This window comes from Grammomys surdaster, unplaced genomic scaffold (genome assembly GCF_004785775.1).
Source record: "Grammomys surdaster isolate TR1022 unplaced genomic scaffold, NIH_TR_1.0 211, whole genome shotgun sequence".
NCBI classification, from domain to species: domain Eukaryota; kingdom Metazoa; phylum Chordata; class Mammalia; order Rodentia; family Muridae; genus Grammomys; species Grammomys surdaster.
Window position 1 is genome coordinate 3384310 of NW_021604656.1, and position 16136 is coordinate 3400445.

The 16136-nt window shown below is 51.5% G+C and overlaps 1 protein-coding gene across 2 annotated transcripts in view; it reads left to right on the forward strand.

Moving 5' to 3' along the window:
- Window positions 1–12374, forward strand: part of Cplx2 (complexin 2) — a 74855-nt gene extending 62481 nt beyond the window's left edge. Inside the window, exons 1-4 of one of the 2 annotated variants that reach the window (XM_028772120.1) lie at window positions 15–209; window positions 7427–7545; window positions 7624–7799; window positions 8326–12374. In XM_028772120.1, coding sequence (XP_028627953.1) covers window positions 7515–7545; window positions 7624–7799; window positions 8326–8523 — 405 coding nt within the window. In that variant the 5' untranslated portion in view covers window positions 15–209; window positions 7427–7514 and the 3' untranslated portion in view covers window positions 8524–12374. Of the gene's footprint in view, window positions 1–14; window positions 210–7426; window positions 7546–7623; window positions 7800–8325 lie in introns of those variants that run through there. The other variant, XM_028772122.1, reaches the window with a different exon arrangement.
- Window positions 12375–16136: the final 3762 nt, after the last annotated feature.

Genomic DNA, 16136 nt, shown 5'->3' on the forward strand with positions numbered 1-16136 from the left:
GGAAGAGAAGCTGTACGGCGTCAGGGCCTGGCTGAGGGGCGTGATTGGAGGGCGCTTTCAGCATCCGCCCGCCCGCGGCAGCAGCCTCGGCCCCAGCTCGCCTGGCGGAGTTACACCAGGCAGCGGCGCGAGCTGGCTGAGCACACCGCACCGCCTGCTGGAGTCAGCCGGAGCCCTGCAGTGGCTTAGACGGTTGCTGGGACCACCAGGTCGGTGCTGGCCATGGGCCGGGGAGGCGGAGCCGGGCTGGGGGCAGTAGGGGAACGCTCTGGCTCCGGATCAGCGGGGAAGCTGGGCAGTGCGGCGTTGAGGGGCTCCCCAAGACCGTGGGGCGCTGCACTGAGGACTGCGGCCCCTGCCCGCTCCGTGTGGTGCTGAAGGGACAGCTCCCCGCGGAGGCCGGGGGACGGCTGGTGCTGCAGCCTCGGGGCAGGCAGATGTGGGCAGATGCGCATCCGGACAGTGGGGCTTGGGGAGCTCGGACCGCCCCGAGTGCGGAGACTCAAGTGTGAACCTGGAGAACAACTTCGAGCCCGCAAGACTAGGGTGGGGGACGTGGTCCTCGGCTACTTGGGGTGTGGCTACCCCGAAGCCCTCCCGGGCTCTCTGCTACAGGAGCAGAGAGTCACCCCGAGGGGTAGAGTTCGGTTCCCAAGGGAATCCGAGGGTGGCAGAGGCCAGGTGGAGAGAGGAGAACCCACGTCGGTGGGGGGCAGGGGGGCTATTTGTCCTCTTCTCCCAGGAGCGCTGTTGGAGTAGCACGAGCCTGTGCAGGGGTCACCGGCTGCTTCTCAGTCTCAGACCGTCCCCTCCCTGGCAAAGTTTAAGAGCAGGCTAGGGTTCAGAATTGAGAGGCGTGTGTTGGGGGGAGGGAGACACGCACTGACCAACTGAGAGCCCCAGGGCAGAGCTGTTGCGAGTGCTGGTCTCTGTGAGGGCCCGGGGAGCGGTGCCAGGAAGCCTGCCCTCTCTTCTGTGGGGGGGAAGCCTCCGCACTTTCGTGACCCAGCCGAGTGATCCTTTTACTCTGGCCCAACCTCTCCCCACCACCACAACCCGACCCGCTACCTCCAAGACGGCTTGCTTCTAGGGGCGTGGGATGGGGAAGTAGGGGAGACGTCCTCTGTCTTGGCCACCGCCATTAGCGTGGAGTCCCTTGCAAAAAAAAACAACCAAACAAACAAACAAAAAAAAAAAGAAACAAAAAAACCCCACAACGAAGTGTTGAATTGAGTTGTGACTGTAGCCCGTACTTGAATCATAGAAAAACAGCCGCAAAAACAAACACTGCAGGTGCTCATGTGTGCTTGTCAGAAAGAGGGGCCCGGTTCCTGAGACTCGACGGAACTGGAGCAGATGCCTTGGCTGCCTTTGGCTGGGACTGACAGCAGGGGTATGGGGGTGGGGGGTCTGGGGGGAAGATGAGGGCCTGCCTGGGTCCCCCCCACCCGTGACTCGCAGCATGAAAACATTTGCATCAGCCTACCTACACCCCCTCCCCCTTTCCCCCAGTCCAACACCCTACCCCCATCGCAGTAGCAGCCTCCACCCCCACCAGCTCCCTTCCCGCGCGGAGACAGACGGCAGCTTTCCGCAGCACCGCTGAGGAGCGCCTCCTGGCGGTGAGGCCCAGATCCTCAACTGCACACAATCCGCAGGCCTCTCTGGCAGCCCCACTGGTAGCTACAGGCGCACAAGCAAACAAGCAAGCACACGCGTACACACACACACACACACAAACACACACCAGTGTCTAAGAGGTTTAGAATCAGACATGCAGGCTCATGCTTTGAGCCCGTGCACACAACATTAAATTCCACTGAGCAAACACTCTGAGGTGGGTATCCTCTGAGAATCCTCCAGATAGGTGAAATGGGTAAGACAGGCAACAGAGAAGCTCCTGATAACAAAGGAAAGATACCCAGACAGCTAGAGCATAATAGAAAGTGCCTTAGATCTCACAAAAGCAAGAACCTGTCCTATCATGTCAAGGAGAACAGGATCTGCACGGAGAGAAGCACTGTTGGCAAAGGGTCTTAGAAAGTTATTGCAGCCACTGTTGTGGATGCCTATGACAACAACGAGGACACTTACTGGCTTAGACACTTTGATTTGCATAATCTCGGTGCTCACAGCAGGCCTTGCACGCGGCGTTGACTGTCTCCATTTTACACATGAGAAAACATTAAGTCAAGTACTCAAGATCATTTAATAAGTAGTAGTGCCAAGATCTGAGCCAGCAGGGTTGAGGTTAAACGGTCCTGTGGGAATAGTATGCCCAAATCACCCTGCCTCAGATGGAGGTGGAAATGACATTTGGGGTGGGGGGAGGGGTTGCTGGCTAATACAGAGCAGTGGACAAGAGATGAGAAATGAGAGGTAAAGAAAGATGTCCGGTTCCAGACTGCAGGGTTTGAAGGTTACCAGACTGTGGTAGGTGTCACAAGGCCATGAGAAGCCAGTTGCAGGGTCGTAAGTTTGCATGAGCAAATCTGCCTTTGAGGGAGATTAATCTGAGGTCATGTGGAAGACAGGTTAAGAGCTAGAGAAGAGACAGAGTCGTGAACCCAGGTGGTAAAGCAGTAGGAGGAGGTGGGGGTAAGCAGTGTCTAGAATTCTTTCCTGCACCTCTATCCCAATCATACCCACCTATGTGTGCTCTGCTGTGCAGTTAACTCTCTCCCCAGTTAACTAATGGCTGGGAGGACCAGTGTTGGAGAATGCTCTTGTTCTCTTCCACGGTGCCTGGTAGACAGGAGGTACTCAGGAGTGCAGGGTGCATGAGTGCCTGAGTGTGTGTGTGTGTGTGTGTGTGTGTGTGTGTGTGTGTAGTGACTAGAGGTTTCGGTCGAGGCAATTGTAGCAAAACGTGCCAGAGGACAAGATGGGAGCCCTGTAAGGCCGGGAATGCTCTTCCAGACACTGAATTGGAAACGGCAACAGCAGAGGGTTAAAAACGTGCAGGCTTTGGAGAGAAAGCCAGCGTGCATATGCGTGGCTAACTAAATCAGTAGGCACAGATGGGAGGTTTCCATGGGAGGAACAGAGGAAAGAGAAGGAAGAGTTTGCCTAGAGTAGGAACCAACAGAGAAGAGGAAAAAAGACCTGTTTGAGGAGACCCAGGAACCAAAGGGTGCTATGTCATGGAATTCAGATCTGAGACGGCTGAAATTGGGGGATAGGTAATGATTAGCATCAAATGCTCCGGAAAGAGGAGACAGGGCTGTGGGCACTCCTGGTCAGGCATGGGTCTCCTGGCTGTGCTGGTGAAGGTTGCTCCTGGGCTGTGTGCTAAGACAGCAGGTTTCGGGAGCAGTAAGGAGATGAGGGGAAGACTCTCCGGTACACTCCAGGGCAGAGTCAAAGAAGGCCATAGTTCAAGGAAAGGCTTCGGGAAGGGAGGAGACTCAGGAGACTGAGGAAGGACAGTAAAGATGTGGAGAAGTGCAGGGATGGATCATAGAGGAAGAGGTACAGAGAAATCTACATCAGCTTCACCTAGGAGGAGGGAGTTCCCTGGAGCTAGGAGAGGGGAGGTTGCAGGTGTGCTCAACAGCCTTCATTAATCACGTTAATAATAGCTTCCATTTGCTGAGCACCTGTCACGTGACAAGCACGGCCCACAGATGATTTCTAACCTTCAAACTGGCCATGTAGCCCTTCTTTTATAGAGAAGATCCAGTTTCAAAGAGCTGTCTCATTGGAAGAAAGGGCCCCTTCAACAGCCAGCCTGACCTGGAGAGAAGTCTCCTGTTAAGAGGGGGGGGGGGGATTCCACAGCCAAGCATTAGGTAGAGCTCAGGGAACCCTGCAGAAGAGGGGGAGGAAGGACTGTAGGAGCCAGAGAGGTGAAGGACGCCACAAGAAAATGGCCCACAGAATCAACTAGCAGAGCTCATAGGGGCCCACAGAGACTGAACGGACAATTATGTGTCTGACCAGGGTTCTCTGCAGATACGTTATGGCTGAGTTGTGTTCTTGTGGAACTTTTAACAGTGGAAGCAGGGACTGTCTCTGACTCTTGGCTTGCTTGGGGGACCCTTTTCCTCATGCTGGATTGCCTCATGCAGCCTTAATATGGGATGTGCCTACTGTTATTACGACATGATATGCTGCGTTTGGTTGATATCCCTTGGGAAGCCTGCCCTTTTTCAGAGGGAAAATGGAGGAGGAGTGGATGTGGGGGAGAGGGGAGGTGGGGGGAAGGGCCAGGAGGAGAGGAGGGAGGAGAAACTGGAGTTAAGATGTAATATATGAGAGAATGATAAATAAAAAAATTATTTTAAAAAAAGTTAAAACTAGAAGAAGGAGTAGAGGAAGCAAGAGTGAAAAGCAGAATTTGGGCCTCAGAAGTCACTTAGGACTCTCACAAGCAGATGGGCAAAGAGGCTGCCTCACACCTAAGAGGGCCACACTAAGGTTAGACAACAGGACTTGGGAGTAGATCCAAGGAGCCAAGCTAAGTTATGCCTCAGAATTACTTGGGAAAGAAGGGGGAAGTGTGTGGGGGGGGGGGGGGCGAGAAGAGGAGAGAACTGAGTTTTAAGATAAAGAAGGGAGGGGTTGAGGGTACAGAGCCTAGGTTAGCCTCCTGCAGGGGCACTGGAGAGGGGTGTGGGAGAGCATCTAGTCCCAGGAGAGGCATGCTGGAGTCGTGCAGCAAGTCAGGGACAGGGCTGAGCTCCAGCCCAGGTGTCCTGCTTTCCAACTGGAATCCTCTCAAATTAGACAACAGGCTGCACCTTCCACCACCACCTGGTAATTCTCCGAGCTCTGTGTAAACACCACGCAGAAACTCAAGAGTTCCTGAAATCACTCCGTTTGCTCACTGTTCATTTCCTGTTCTTAGAAATTAAGTCTTCTCCCGAGGTCTAAAATCAGTGGGAACCAGCTCCACAGAGCTGAGCAGCCTTCAGACTCAGATTTCTGGGTCGGGTGGGTTCTCTTGCCTTTACCGAAAAGCCTGTGTTCCTTTTGGGCTTAATGTGGTCCCGTAAATATGTACTCGGCGTTAGCTGCCTTTTGTGTAAGTTTCCTTTACGCCTCCAGACACTTGACCTGCTATTTTTTTTCCTTTAAATATCAGTACAAATATCGCTTTAGCACTGCCCCATTTGGAACAAGCTGAATTGTTCCCAGAGACTCAGACCCAGTCTGGAATCTTTAACCAGTCTGGTGCCAAAACCCTTGGGAGCTTTTTCATCTGGTACATTATGATTTTTCTATACCAGAAAGGTCCCAGGAGATGGTCTAACCCTGTGGATACATTCTTGGATCCCTCATTATGAGAAACTCGGTCTCCTAATGATTTCTCGTTTTGAAAGAAATAAAGAGAATCCATCAACGGATAGCCTGTGACCTTGAACTCGACTTGGCTGCAATAACCAGGCTGGCAGAATTCTCTGTCATCATTTTTCCAGAGTCCTTTTTTCTTCCTAGAAAGTAATAGAGACTTAAAGTCTGTATGTGATAAAAGGCCCTAGAGCTGGGGAAGGCCTAGACCCAGTTAACCTCCACCCCACATCAAATTCCGGACAGTTAAGGATGCAGCCACATGGGCAGCAGCCTTGTCTGCTAAAGAATCAGTATAGCCAGGCAGTGGTGGCACACGCCTTTAATCCCAGCACTTGGGAGGCAGAGACAGGCGGATTTCTGAGTTCGAGGCTAGCCTGGTCTACAGAGTGAGTTCCAGGACAGCCAGGGCTACACAGAGAAACTCTATCTGGAAAAAAACAAAACAAAACAAAAAAACAAAAAACAAACAAACAAAAAGAGTCAGCATAACTCAGGGACAGGAGAGATAGCTCAGGGGTTAAGAACTGCTCTTGAGGACCCAGGTTTAATTCCCATCAACAACATGATGGCTCCCAACAATGTGTAACTCCAGTGCTTTGACACGTTCTTCTGAACCACACACCTGTGATACACTGACAAAAAAAAAAAAATACAGGTAAGTTAAAATAAACATTTAAAGACATTCTTCAGGAATCAGTACAACTCAACAGTTAAAATAGGAGACTCTCAATTAGAGTTGCCGGGGCCTATTTTCAGGGGTGTGGGGCCTCCAGCAGGGTCCCAGTGCTCTGGTCTGCAGGCCCTCCACCACCATGGCCAGCCCCCACCTGCTCCTCTTCACACTGCATCCCAATTATGACTTTATTTGGAGAAAATCTTCTGAGGAGAAAAAAAACAATAAAAACATATAATAAAAATGGAAAACAAGGGGCTGGAGAGATGGCTCAGTGGTTAAGAGCACTGACTGCTCTTCCAGAGGTCCTGAGTTCAATTCCCAGCAACCACATGGTGGCTCACAACCATCTGTAGTAGGATCTGATGCCCTCTTCTGGTGTGTCTGAAGACAATGACAGTGTACTCATATATACATAAAATAAATAAATCTTTAAAAAAAACCGGAAAACCAATAATTTAGGGAGGAGGCTAGCAAACTAAGATTAGCAGAACACCTCCAAGGACCTCCCTCTGTAAAGGCCGTAAGCACTGAGGTGACAATATCCCCAATGCCCTCATGTGTAATTCAAAATAAAAAAATCAACACTAAGCTAGCAAACACAAAACTTACACACAAGCTACAGTGAAAAATAAGTTATTTTCTATTTGTCTAATTTCCAAAGTCTGGACAGGTTCCCATTCATGCTAGCTATGCCTTTTTCTTTTTCATGCACCCCTGATTTTTTGGGACCACAAGCACAGGCTCATTTGCTTGGTGAGTTGAGCCAATGGCCCAGCCTGGCTCCTTTCTGCTCTCCACAGTAGCCCTGGCCCTGCCACTTCTGTTTCAGGGAAGAAGAAACTGAGAGCATAAGGAAGGGGTGTCACTTGCTGAAGGTCACGTGACAGATAGCAAATGAGGGGACATTAAAACACAACTCTCCAAAATCCAGACTCATGTCTACCCTCCTCAATTTAATCAAATTAGAAAAAAAAAAAGTGTTCAAACTGAAGGTTATAAAACAGGAACCAAGGCCGGAGAGACGCTCAAGGTTAAAAGTGTATACTGCTTTTGCAGAGGACCCAGGTTCTAGTTCCAGGGCCCACATGGCAGCTCACAACCGTCTGTAACTCCAGTTCCAGGATATCTGACGCCCCCACCTGGCCTCCACAGGCACTGCACACACCTGGTTGCACATCTACATGCAAGTAAAACACTCATATACATAAAATAAAAATAAATAAATAAATCCCCTTTAAAACATAATGCAGAATAGAAACGAGAAACTGTTTAATTGTAGATCCACGCCTGGCCCTTAATACACTCTCAGTAGATACTTCTCCTCTTTCTTCAAAGGCATTGAGCCTTTCAATTGGTGATCCCTTGTCAGAACAAGAATAAGGCTGCCCTGGGTCAGTCTCTAACACCCTACCTGGGAAGAGAGCTTTCCGTCTGATCCTCCCTCCCCTTTTGCAGGTGGGCTCCTTTCCCAAAGGCAGAGCAGCCAGGAGTGCTGAATGCAAAATCAGACACGCGTTAGGGAGCACTAACCAAAGCCTGCAGGATGGACTTCGTCATGAAGCAAGCCCTCGGAGGTGAGTTCCCTCCCATGCACCCTCGACCCACCTGCCTTCCCTGTCCCTGACCACGCCCTTTCCTCCACACTGCTGTAGGGGCCACCAAGGACATGGGGAAGATGCTGGGGGGAGAGGAGGAGAAGGACCCAGACGCACAGAAGAAGGAGGAGGAGCGGCAGGAGGCCCTGAGACAGCAGGAGGAAGAGCGCAAGGCCAAACATGCCCGCATGGAAGCGGAACGGGAGAAGGTCCGGCAGCAGATCCGAGACAAGGTCAGCAGCCCTTGCAACCCCCACCTCTGACTCCCCTGAAACCCAGATTTCATCTTAGACCCAGTTCCCCCCAAGCCTCACTCTCATCAGGAAAACGAGTGTCTTGGGAACATGCCCTCAAAGATTATACGTAACTAAGCACATAGAAAACGCAGCACTAGCTATGGCGGACCATCCTGTGTCGTTTATTTAGTGTCTAGTAGCATCACAGTGCAAAGCACAGGAGCCTTCCGTTAGCCAGCCAGCCAGTCTTGTCACAGAAATGTGCCTCAGAATGTAGGAAGACATTCAACATTCAGAACTTTGAGGATTTCAAACGGATAAAGGGGTATTATTGGTAAGTGCAAACTTTAAAAGAAACCATGTTGTGGTCTTTTATATCAGTCACCTGCTAAGGACCGGGCTCAGTTCTCCAGGGAAGGCAGCTTTCCCCGGGAGCTTAAAAGTATTGATGAGACACACATTAGCCAACCTTCTCCTCTCCCTGACTTGACTTCATGCCTCTCTCTGTCCCTCTCCTCCCCAGTATGGGCTGAAGAAGAAAGAAGAGAAAGAGGCAGAGGAGAAGGCAGCCCTGGAACAGCCCTGTGAGGGAAGCCTGACCCGACCCAAGAAGGCCATCCCTGCAGGCTGTGGGGACGAGGAGGAGGAGGAAGAGGAAAGCATCCTGGACACAGTGCTCAAATATCTGCCGGGGCCGCTGCAGGACATGTTCAAGAAGTAACCCCTCCTCCTCCCCCTTCCATGTTCTGACTTTTTTTTTTTTTTTTGGTGTTCTTAGTCTTTCTTTTCTTTTTATTCAGTTAAGTCTCAGTTCCAAAGAGGAAAACCTCAGTTGGCCTCTGCCCCCATCCCTAGTCAGGGACTCCTCCCCTCCGCAATCCTTTACAAACCCTTCATCCTAGGATTTCTAGTCCTGTTTCACTCCCAAGTAGCTTGGAAAAAAAAGAAGAAGACAGCTTTACTCCAGCAGGGGGCATTGAACCCAGAGCCAAAGGCACTGGGTGTCCCTCCAAAAGCCCATGGTCTATGTTAGTGTGGTAAACCCCCCCCCATACATTCCTTCATGCTCCCCACTGCCAGGAGGACCACTGTCCCCAGCCAGCCAAAGTAATGACACATTCCAGCCCTGCCCAGCATGCTGACCTTTGGCCTCTGAACCCCCAGTGGGAGTCCAGGTCAGGGCAGAGGCCCCGAGTGGTCTGGCTCCAGGAAAGCTATTCAGAGTAAGCCTGTCCTGGAGAGCCTAGCTCTGAAAGGCTCTAGCTGGGTCTGGCCAGGTTAGAACCTGGGCAGGAGGCTTGGGATGCCCTCTTTCCTCTTCCTGGTGTCACTGGCCAGAAGAACATCTCTCCCCAACCCAACCTAAAGAAGCATGGCCTCTGCCAAGCTGCTCCTTCCAAATGGATCCTCTTTGGACTTTAGCACATCTGTGGAGGAGCCCAGGGCTGGGCAACCCCTTATTCTCTCTCATCTGACTTAGGTCCTGGGACCCCCACTGCCAGGCTAGGCCCCAGTTTGCCAAGCCAAGGGGCTGCCCAGGCCCCCAGAAAATACTTGGAGCCATCGGGCAGTGATGGTCTGTGCCATGAGGCTCATCACTGGTACAGCCAAACTGCCCCCATTCCTGTCCACCCTTCTTCCCTCCACGTCCTGTCCATGTGCTTCCAAGTCCCCATTGCCCCCCAGGAGGACCTGTCTTGGCCAAAGCCCCAAACAGCTGGGGGGAAGCCAGTCGCCACCTGACAAAAGACTGTCCGTTCATCCCACTGGCCAAAAGTCAGCTCTCCTCTGGGATGTATAGGACTGGTACGTGTCCTCACGTACCACATTGTCAAAGCTTCCTGCTCTGTGACTTGTATAGAAATGGAGGGACAGAGGGGGAGGCACAATGAGGGACGAGCGTGTGAGTCCTCACACACTAGATAATGTATGGCAGACCCATCAGACATGTAGGTGCCGTGTGTCTTGAGATCGCATGTGTGTGTGTTCGCTCTGTGCTCCAGGCTGTTTATCTGACGTACCTCGTGTACATGTGTTTGTAGGATGTAGTGTACCTGAGTTTCGGTTATGTTCTCAGTATGTGCTAGCCATCTCACGTGTTTAAAGATTGCATGTGTTAGCTTGTATATGCATGTGCTTTCAAAACGGCATGTGTGTCAAGAGCGACAGGTTACATGTTAGCTGCAGACATGTGTGTTTGAGAGAGCTGTCATGTGGGCTGAGACTGGCGTTCGTGTGTGTGGGTCTAAAGCAAGCAGTTGTGTGCAAAAGTACAAGTTCTTGCTTGGAGAGCAAGAACCAGACTAAGATGCTTCCTCCCAACCCAGAGACTGTTAGTCACAGATGGCCACCTCTGACAGGAGACCTTACCTTGGCCTAGAGTCCTCCCACCCTTGGGGGTTTCCTACCTGAGGTCCTCAGAATGCTACTGGGACAGACCCAGGCAGTACCCCAGGAAGCCATGCTGGGCCCCTACCAGGGCCTATCCCAAAAGCAGGGACCCAGGAGGGGGCGACTTGCCCACCCCTGAAGCCCCTGTCCCGCTGGCCCCAGTTTGCGTTCTGCAGGTTTTCCATTTTAGTGGACTTACGCTTTTATTTCGGAGAAGACAGATGTCTTCCCTGTCCGTTTCCAATAGTTAAAGCCATATCAGTTAGACCGCAATACTTTAAAGATGAGACTAAACAATCCATACGTTTAGGGAACCAGAAAAGTCCCCTGGTCTCTCCCTCTCTAAGGAGCAGGGCCTCGGCAGCTCCAGCTCCCGGGACTTACCCTCCCCCCACCCTACCCTCTTGGGCCCCTGTGTCATCCCACAGGGGGCCAGTGTTTGTGTCTGTGTCTGTGGTGGGGAGCCATCTTGCACCCCTATTGTCTGCTTGTTTCTGTTTTTTATCCCGAGCAGGATGGTCATTCTCAAGAGCCTTGGGGTCCTGGGCCAGAGACAGGCAGGGACCAGTCCAGGGGCCCCAGGCCTCCCTAGACCCTGAGTGTGACAACCCCCACCTCACTTGAAGGTAGGGAAGGACACTAGTGTTAAGAAAGACCTAACCTTTAACAAGGACTCTTAGACCTCACAGGTAACGGCACAGTACAGAGCACCAGATGGGTAGTGGAGACCAAGACACGGGGGGCTGCAAATAGGTAAGGAAACACAGCCATGCAAGAACCCACATGGGCCCAAGAGACTCCAGACCCTTCAACTGAAGTCCTTGGCGGTTTCCATGGCTCCTCTGTGCCCACAGCAGGCTCAGAGCTTTTCAGCCCCACTCAGTGCCCTTCAGGCTGGGCTGGCTTAGTCTAGATTTACAACTCCTTTCTAACCCCCAGCAACAGATTCTGAGGTCTTCTGAAGGTGGAGGCAAGAGAATTTCTACTTGGTACATACCTTGGTTCCACCCACACGAAACCCAGGGAGATATAATGATTGATATTTCTGAACACAATGGGTGACCCTGGAAGGATGCTATGTACCACACGTTCATGGGAGGACAGAACTTGGGTGCTTGAGCGTTGGAGAGGATGTTCAGTCACTCGATGTGACTAGAGCAGGAGGTGTGTGTGGTCCACAGAATGGGCAGATGAATAGATTATGCAGAAATGAAGTGTGCAAATGGAATGCTGAAAAAAGAGGACACACACACACATACACATGCATACACATACACACATACATACACACACATACATACACACATACATACATACATGCACACATACACACAGCATGGATGATGGCTGGAGACAGAATGAGGCACATCACCAGCAGGCATGTGCACTCTTTAGAAAGGCCATCAGGCTCCTGCATCTGGAAATTACCACCAACAAGAAGAAAAGGGGCTTCTCTGGGCCTCTATGGAGATGACACGGGATATCCAGAGTACATGTCTGCCATTTCAGCTCCAAAGCACCAGAAAATGAGTCCTTAGCAGCGAAACTTCATGGTGCTTCCTGTGGCCATCCCAGGTAAATGAGAGTAGGAAAGAGACAAGCTCAGAGACCCCTCACACACGGCACAGCTGGTGAACAAACCAGCCATTCTAAAGGCTTGTGTCTAGAGTAAGTATGGCATGGGGTTTCCAGCCCCAAGAGTACCCACTACGAAGCTAGCAGGGTTGCCTACCCACAACTCTGCCTCCATCTTCCTATGGTTTGGCTAGCCCTTGACTTCATTGGGAGGCCTGGGGATCAGACTGGCTCCCATGGGGGATGTCTCCCAGCAAATGTCCCCTGCTCTAGTCCCCATTCCTGTTGTCCTGCCCTTCTCACCAGGGAGAGACCCGAGGTGCTCCTGCTGGCCCCGGGATGGGGGTGGGAAGTCCCACTGAGACCCAGGTGAGATGGACCATCCTGCTCACGTAGGGGAACCTCTTTCCCACAACTGTGCTGTGTCCTTGTTGCTCTGCTTCCTTTAAATGTGTCAGTCTCTGGGGGAGGGGAGGGCCACACCCCCCGCACCCCCCCTTGAACCTGACCAAAAGCCATGGCCGTGCTCCCCACTTTGTATGACGCAAATGCTAAGATGATGTACAATACCAACCGAGACAACAAAGAAAAAGACCTTGTACAGCAGCTGTCCATCTGTCTGCCTTCTTCTGTCTGTTAGCACTGCCGGCGATGGGAGACAACCAACAGCTCGAGATACCCCAAACACCCTCAGCCATACCCCAGCTTCCAGCCAGGACACTGTAGAAATTACCTCAAAGATTAATGGAGGCCAGACACATGGCTGCCCAAGTTCTAGGATCGGTCTACCTCCCAAGGCCAACTCCACAATCCCAGGGGGTGGGGGGCGGGGGGCCTGTGCTGTCCAGGCTGACCCTCACTCTCATCCCATCTCAGACTGCCCCTCTCCATCCTCGGGGGTGTGGCATCCTAAGAACACCATGAACACAATAGATGGGTAAATGTCTATCAGTTGTTCATTCTGCAAACATGGATGAGGCATCTGCTCCCTGCTGAGCCTGGGAGGCTTACAGGAAGGAGGCTGAGGGCACACAGATAGGACACAGGACACAGACTCACGGAGTTGAGGGCTCAGGGTAAGACCCCTTTCACTTCCTTGCCTCTGGCCAGATCGGTCATATCGCATACGCAGCCCAAAGTGAGGCTACATTTCTCCTGGCTTCTCAGCACTTCCCATTGTAATGCATGGGTCTTTCCTCAGGTTGCTTTACTTCTTCCCTGGCATCTGCTAGAGGGTCTATCTAAAATACAAACATAAATATGTCACTCCCTGCCCAGCGCCTTCAGCCTGCCTATAGAACAGTATCTTACCCCACCCCCCACCCCCAGTTGGGGACAGCCTCCAGATGGTCAAAATGTCCCTGTGTGATTGACTCCTGTGATCCCAACCTGCTATGTCAGAGCCACACCCACTCCAATGCTCCAGGAGCACTCAGCCCCGCCCCCATCCAATGTCATATCACATTTGCATAAATCCCCCTCTGCCCAGAATGAATGGTTGCCCTCCCCCTTCCTTGTACCCTCTACAAATTCTCAAGCTTCTCAAGATCTAGCTCAGATGTCATTTCCCCCCCCCACAAAGCTGACGGAGATGGCTGCCTGCCTCTTGACCAGAGCAGTCTGCCACCAAGCACACAGAACACAAAGCACTGTAGCTTTGTGTTGCAATAAAAGCCCAAAGCGTACAGACAGGCACAGCCATCCAACAGAGCGTTCTTGAGCGAGACACTTAACCCCACTGAGCATCTGCTCACAAGGGAAACGGGGTGATAATAATTATTCTAACCTCCACCGTTGTGGAGAGTAAGTGGTGTTTTGCACGCACACCCTTATCGTGGAGTACCAAGCACTCACTGGCTAGCACCATGAACTATTTAAGGTGTGTGACTGCACACATCTCCCCCCCATACACACAACTACAGTCTCCATAAGGACAGCATTGTTATCTCCTGGTGTCTGTGAGTCAGGAGTCTGGGCACAAGATTAGCTGGATTCTGTGCTTTCGGATCTGCATAAGGATACAAGCGAAGTGCAAGCCAGGGCTAGGGTCCTCATCAGGAGGCTCAGGCAGGTGAGCAAGGATCACTACTGAGCTCAGACAATTTCTGGAAAGATGCAGTTGCTGGATGTTGGCTGGAGAATATCCCCCATCCCTTGCCCTGTGGCCCTCTCCACTGAGGCAGCTCACAACATAAAGCTTGTTCTACCCAAGTGTGCAAGCCGAGACAATTCCAGGTGAGTCTGCTAGCAAAATGGAAGTCACAATTTTATATCATCTAATTGCAGAAAGGTGCACCATGTGCTATTGGCTAGAAGAAATCACAAGTTCTTACACGAACAGGGAGGAAATTGCACCAAAGCGAGATTACCAGGACTAAGCCCAAAGCCTTCCTTCCTCAGAAAGTTCCAGAGTCTCATACTTTCACATTCCAGGCCGAGTCCCAGGAGGTAGAGGAGATGCCCCCCACCCCCACCTCCAGGAGCAAGGGCAGGGGGTGAGTTCCCTGGGGAGTTCTGCTAGGCAAATTCAGGCCCAGAACCATGGGAAAGAAAAAGAATGTGGACCTCAGAATTCCCTGGGAGTCCATCATACAGTGGATTCTGTCAGTCACAAGACACTGTCCCCCAAAGACCAGATAGGCTTCGTGATAGCTCAGTGCAGATTCGCCATGCTTCTTGTCTCTCCTCTCCTTACAGCAGACACCAGCGCACCTGTGCCCTGGCAGAAAAGCACCACCACCCTCCTGCTATTAACTCTAAAGTTTGTCTCCTGGGCATCTTAATCTCTTCATTAAATCAGAACTTCTGCTATGTACTCGGCACTGTTCTAGGCACCAAGAATGCTGGCCACACAGCCCAATCTAGCCAGGACAGCACTTGTAAAGGTAGAGAGTGTCTCCTGTCACTCGAGTAAACGTAGGGCTTTGGTGAAGGCTTCCTGGAGGAAGCAACAATTAAAATGAGCCTGAAGTGTGGAGGAGACTGCTTGGTGGAGAAGGGGGGCACCCTGGGTACCCAGAGCAAAGCCGACGGGAGAGGTCGGGACAACAGCAATCCAATCCAGGAAGCAGGAAAGAGGAAAAAAGGCAAGAGAGATGTCTGCAGGAGCTGGCTGAGCATTGTTGAGAGGGTGAGTCTGAACACTACAAATGAGGTGCCCAGTAATAAAGGGTTCTACCTGTAGGCCACCAAGAGCCTTTTTAAGCAGAGTGGCTTTAAGCAGAGATACAGAGGAATGGCTTTTCGGGTTGGGATTAAGAGGCTGGAAACCCAGAACCCGGGAAAGAGAGTGCAATATCAAGATAGGAGAGGATCTGGCCTGACCTTTGCGGTTGAGGGAAGAGTGTGATGAAGCAGGCAGAATGAAGGGATGCATCAGAATCAAGAAAACAGGATCACGGGTGCAGAGCATGCAGGAGGGCGGCATCTGCACCAGGGTCTGTGTCTCCGTCATGACGGTAGAACTCTCCAGGATATGGAACGCAGGACAGGGTGTGGTCAAGTTGGAGGAAGGTCATGGGTTTGGGTATTCTGGGCTCGAGGCACCTGGGTGAAGTCCAGTGGGTGGTCTGTGTTTCACACTGGGTCACTCACAGGGAGCACAAATGGCGTTTTGCAAGGTCTAGTACCCCAGCTGGAAAGGATTTGACCAATGACTTCACCACAAGACCAGAAGTTCTTGAAGTCAAAAAGTCTAGAGCAGGCAGGGATATTAATGTCAAACCTATTCTCCTGGGCATTCAGGAACCTCTCTGTGCCACCCTTGGTTGGAGGGTACTCTGATGTCTGCACTCCCCACAATGTCCTGGAGCACCTCTAGTTTGAAAGCTCCCCTTCTTTCCCTAAACTAAAAACTGCCAGGAGGCAGAGGGTTAATAAAACCTCCCTCAAAATCTCACTAATTGGCTGCAAAGCCCAGCTTCTAGACCGTTCACTTAGCACTTGTAATTAATTGGAGGTTCTTCCCTGATCTGAGAGATGATTTGATACTGCCCGAAGACAGTATTTTCTCAGCTAGGTTCCTCCAGCGGGAGACATCTCTCACACTCAGCCTCTGCATGCATGCTGACCCGGGGAATAAATGCAGATTCTGGTCCTTCTTCTTTGTGTGAGCTCAGGCAGGGCATCCCCAGCTCCAAGCATAGAGCTGACAAAAATTTTAGGCTCATAGGTTGCATGAGAGCTGGCATAGCCATCTTTAGTCTCCAGACCCAAAGCATCCATCCCCTCATCCATCTTGAGGCAGACCCAGGCGGGGCTCTTCAGTTCTTGGTTATATCAGCTCCCGATGCACTCACTGGGAGACAAACTTGGCATGACCCTGTCGGTGTAACAGTCATGTTAATACAATAAGCTAAGGAGAAAAAG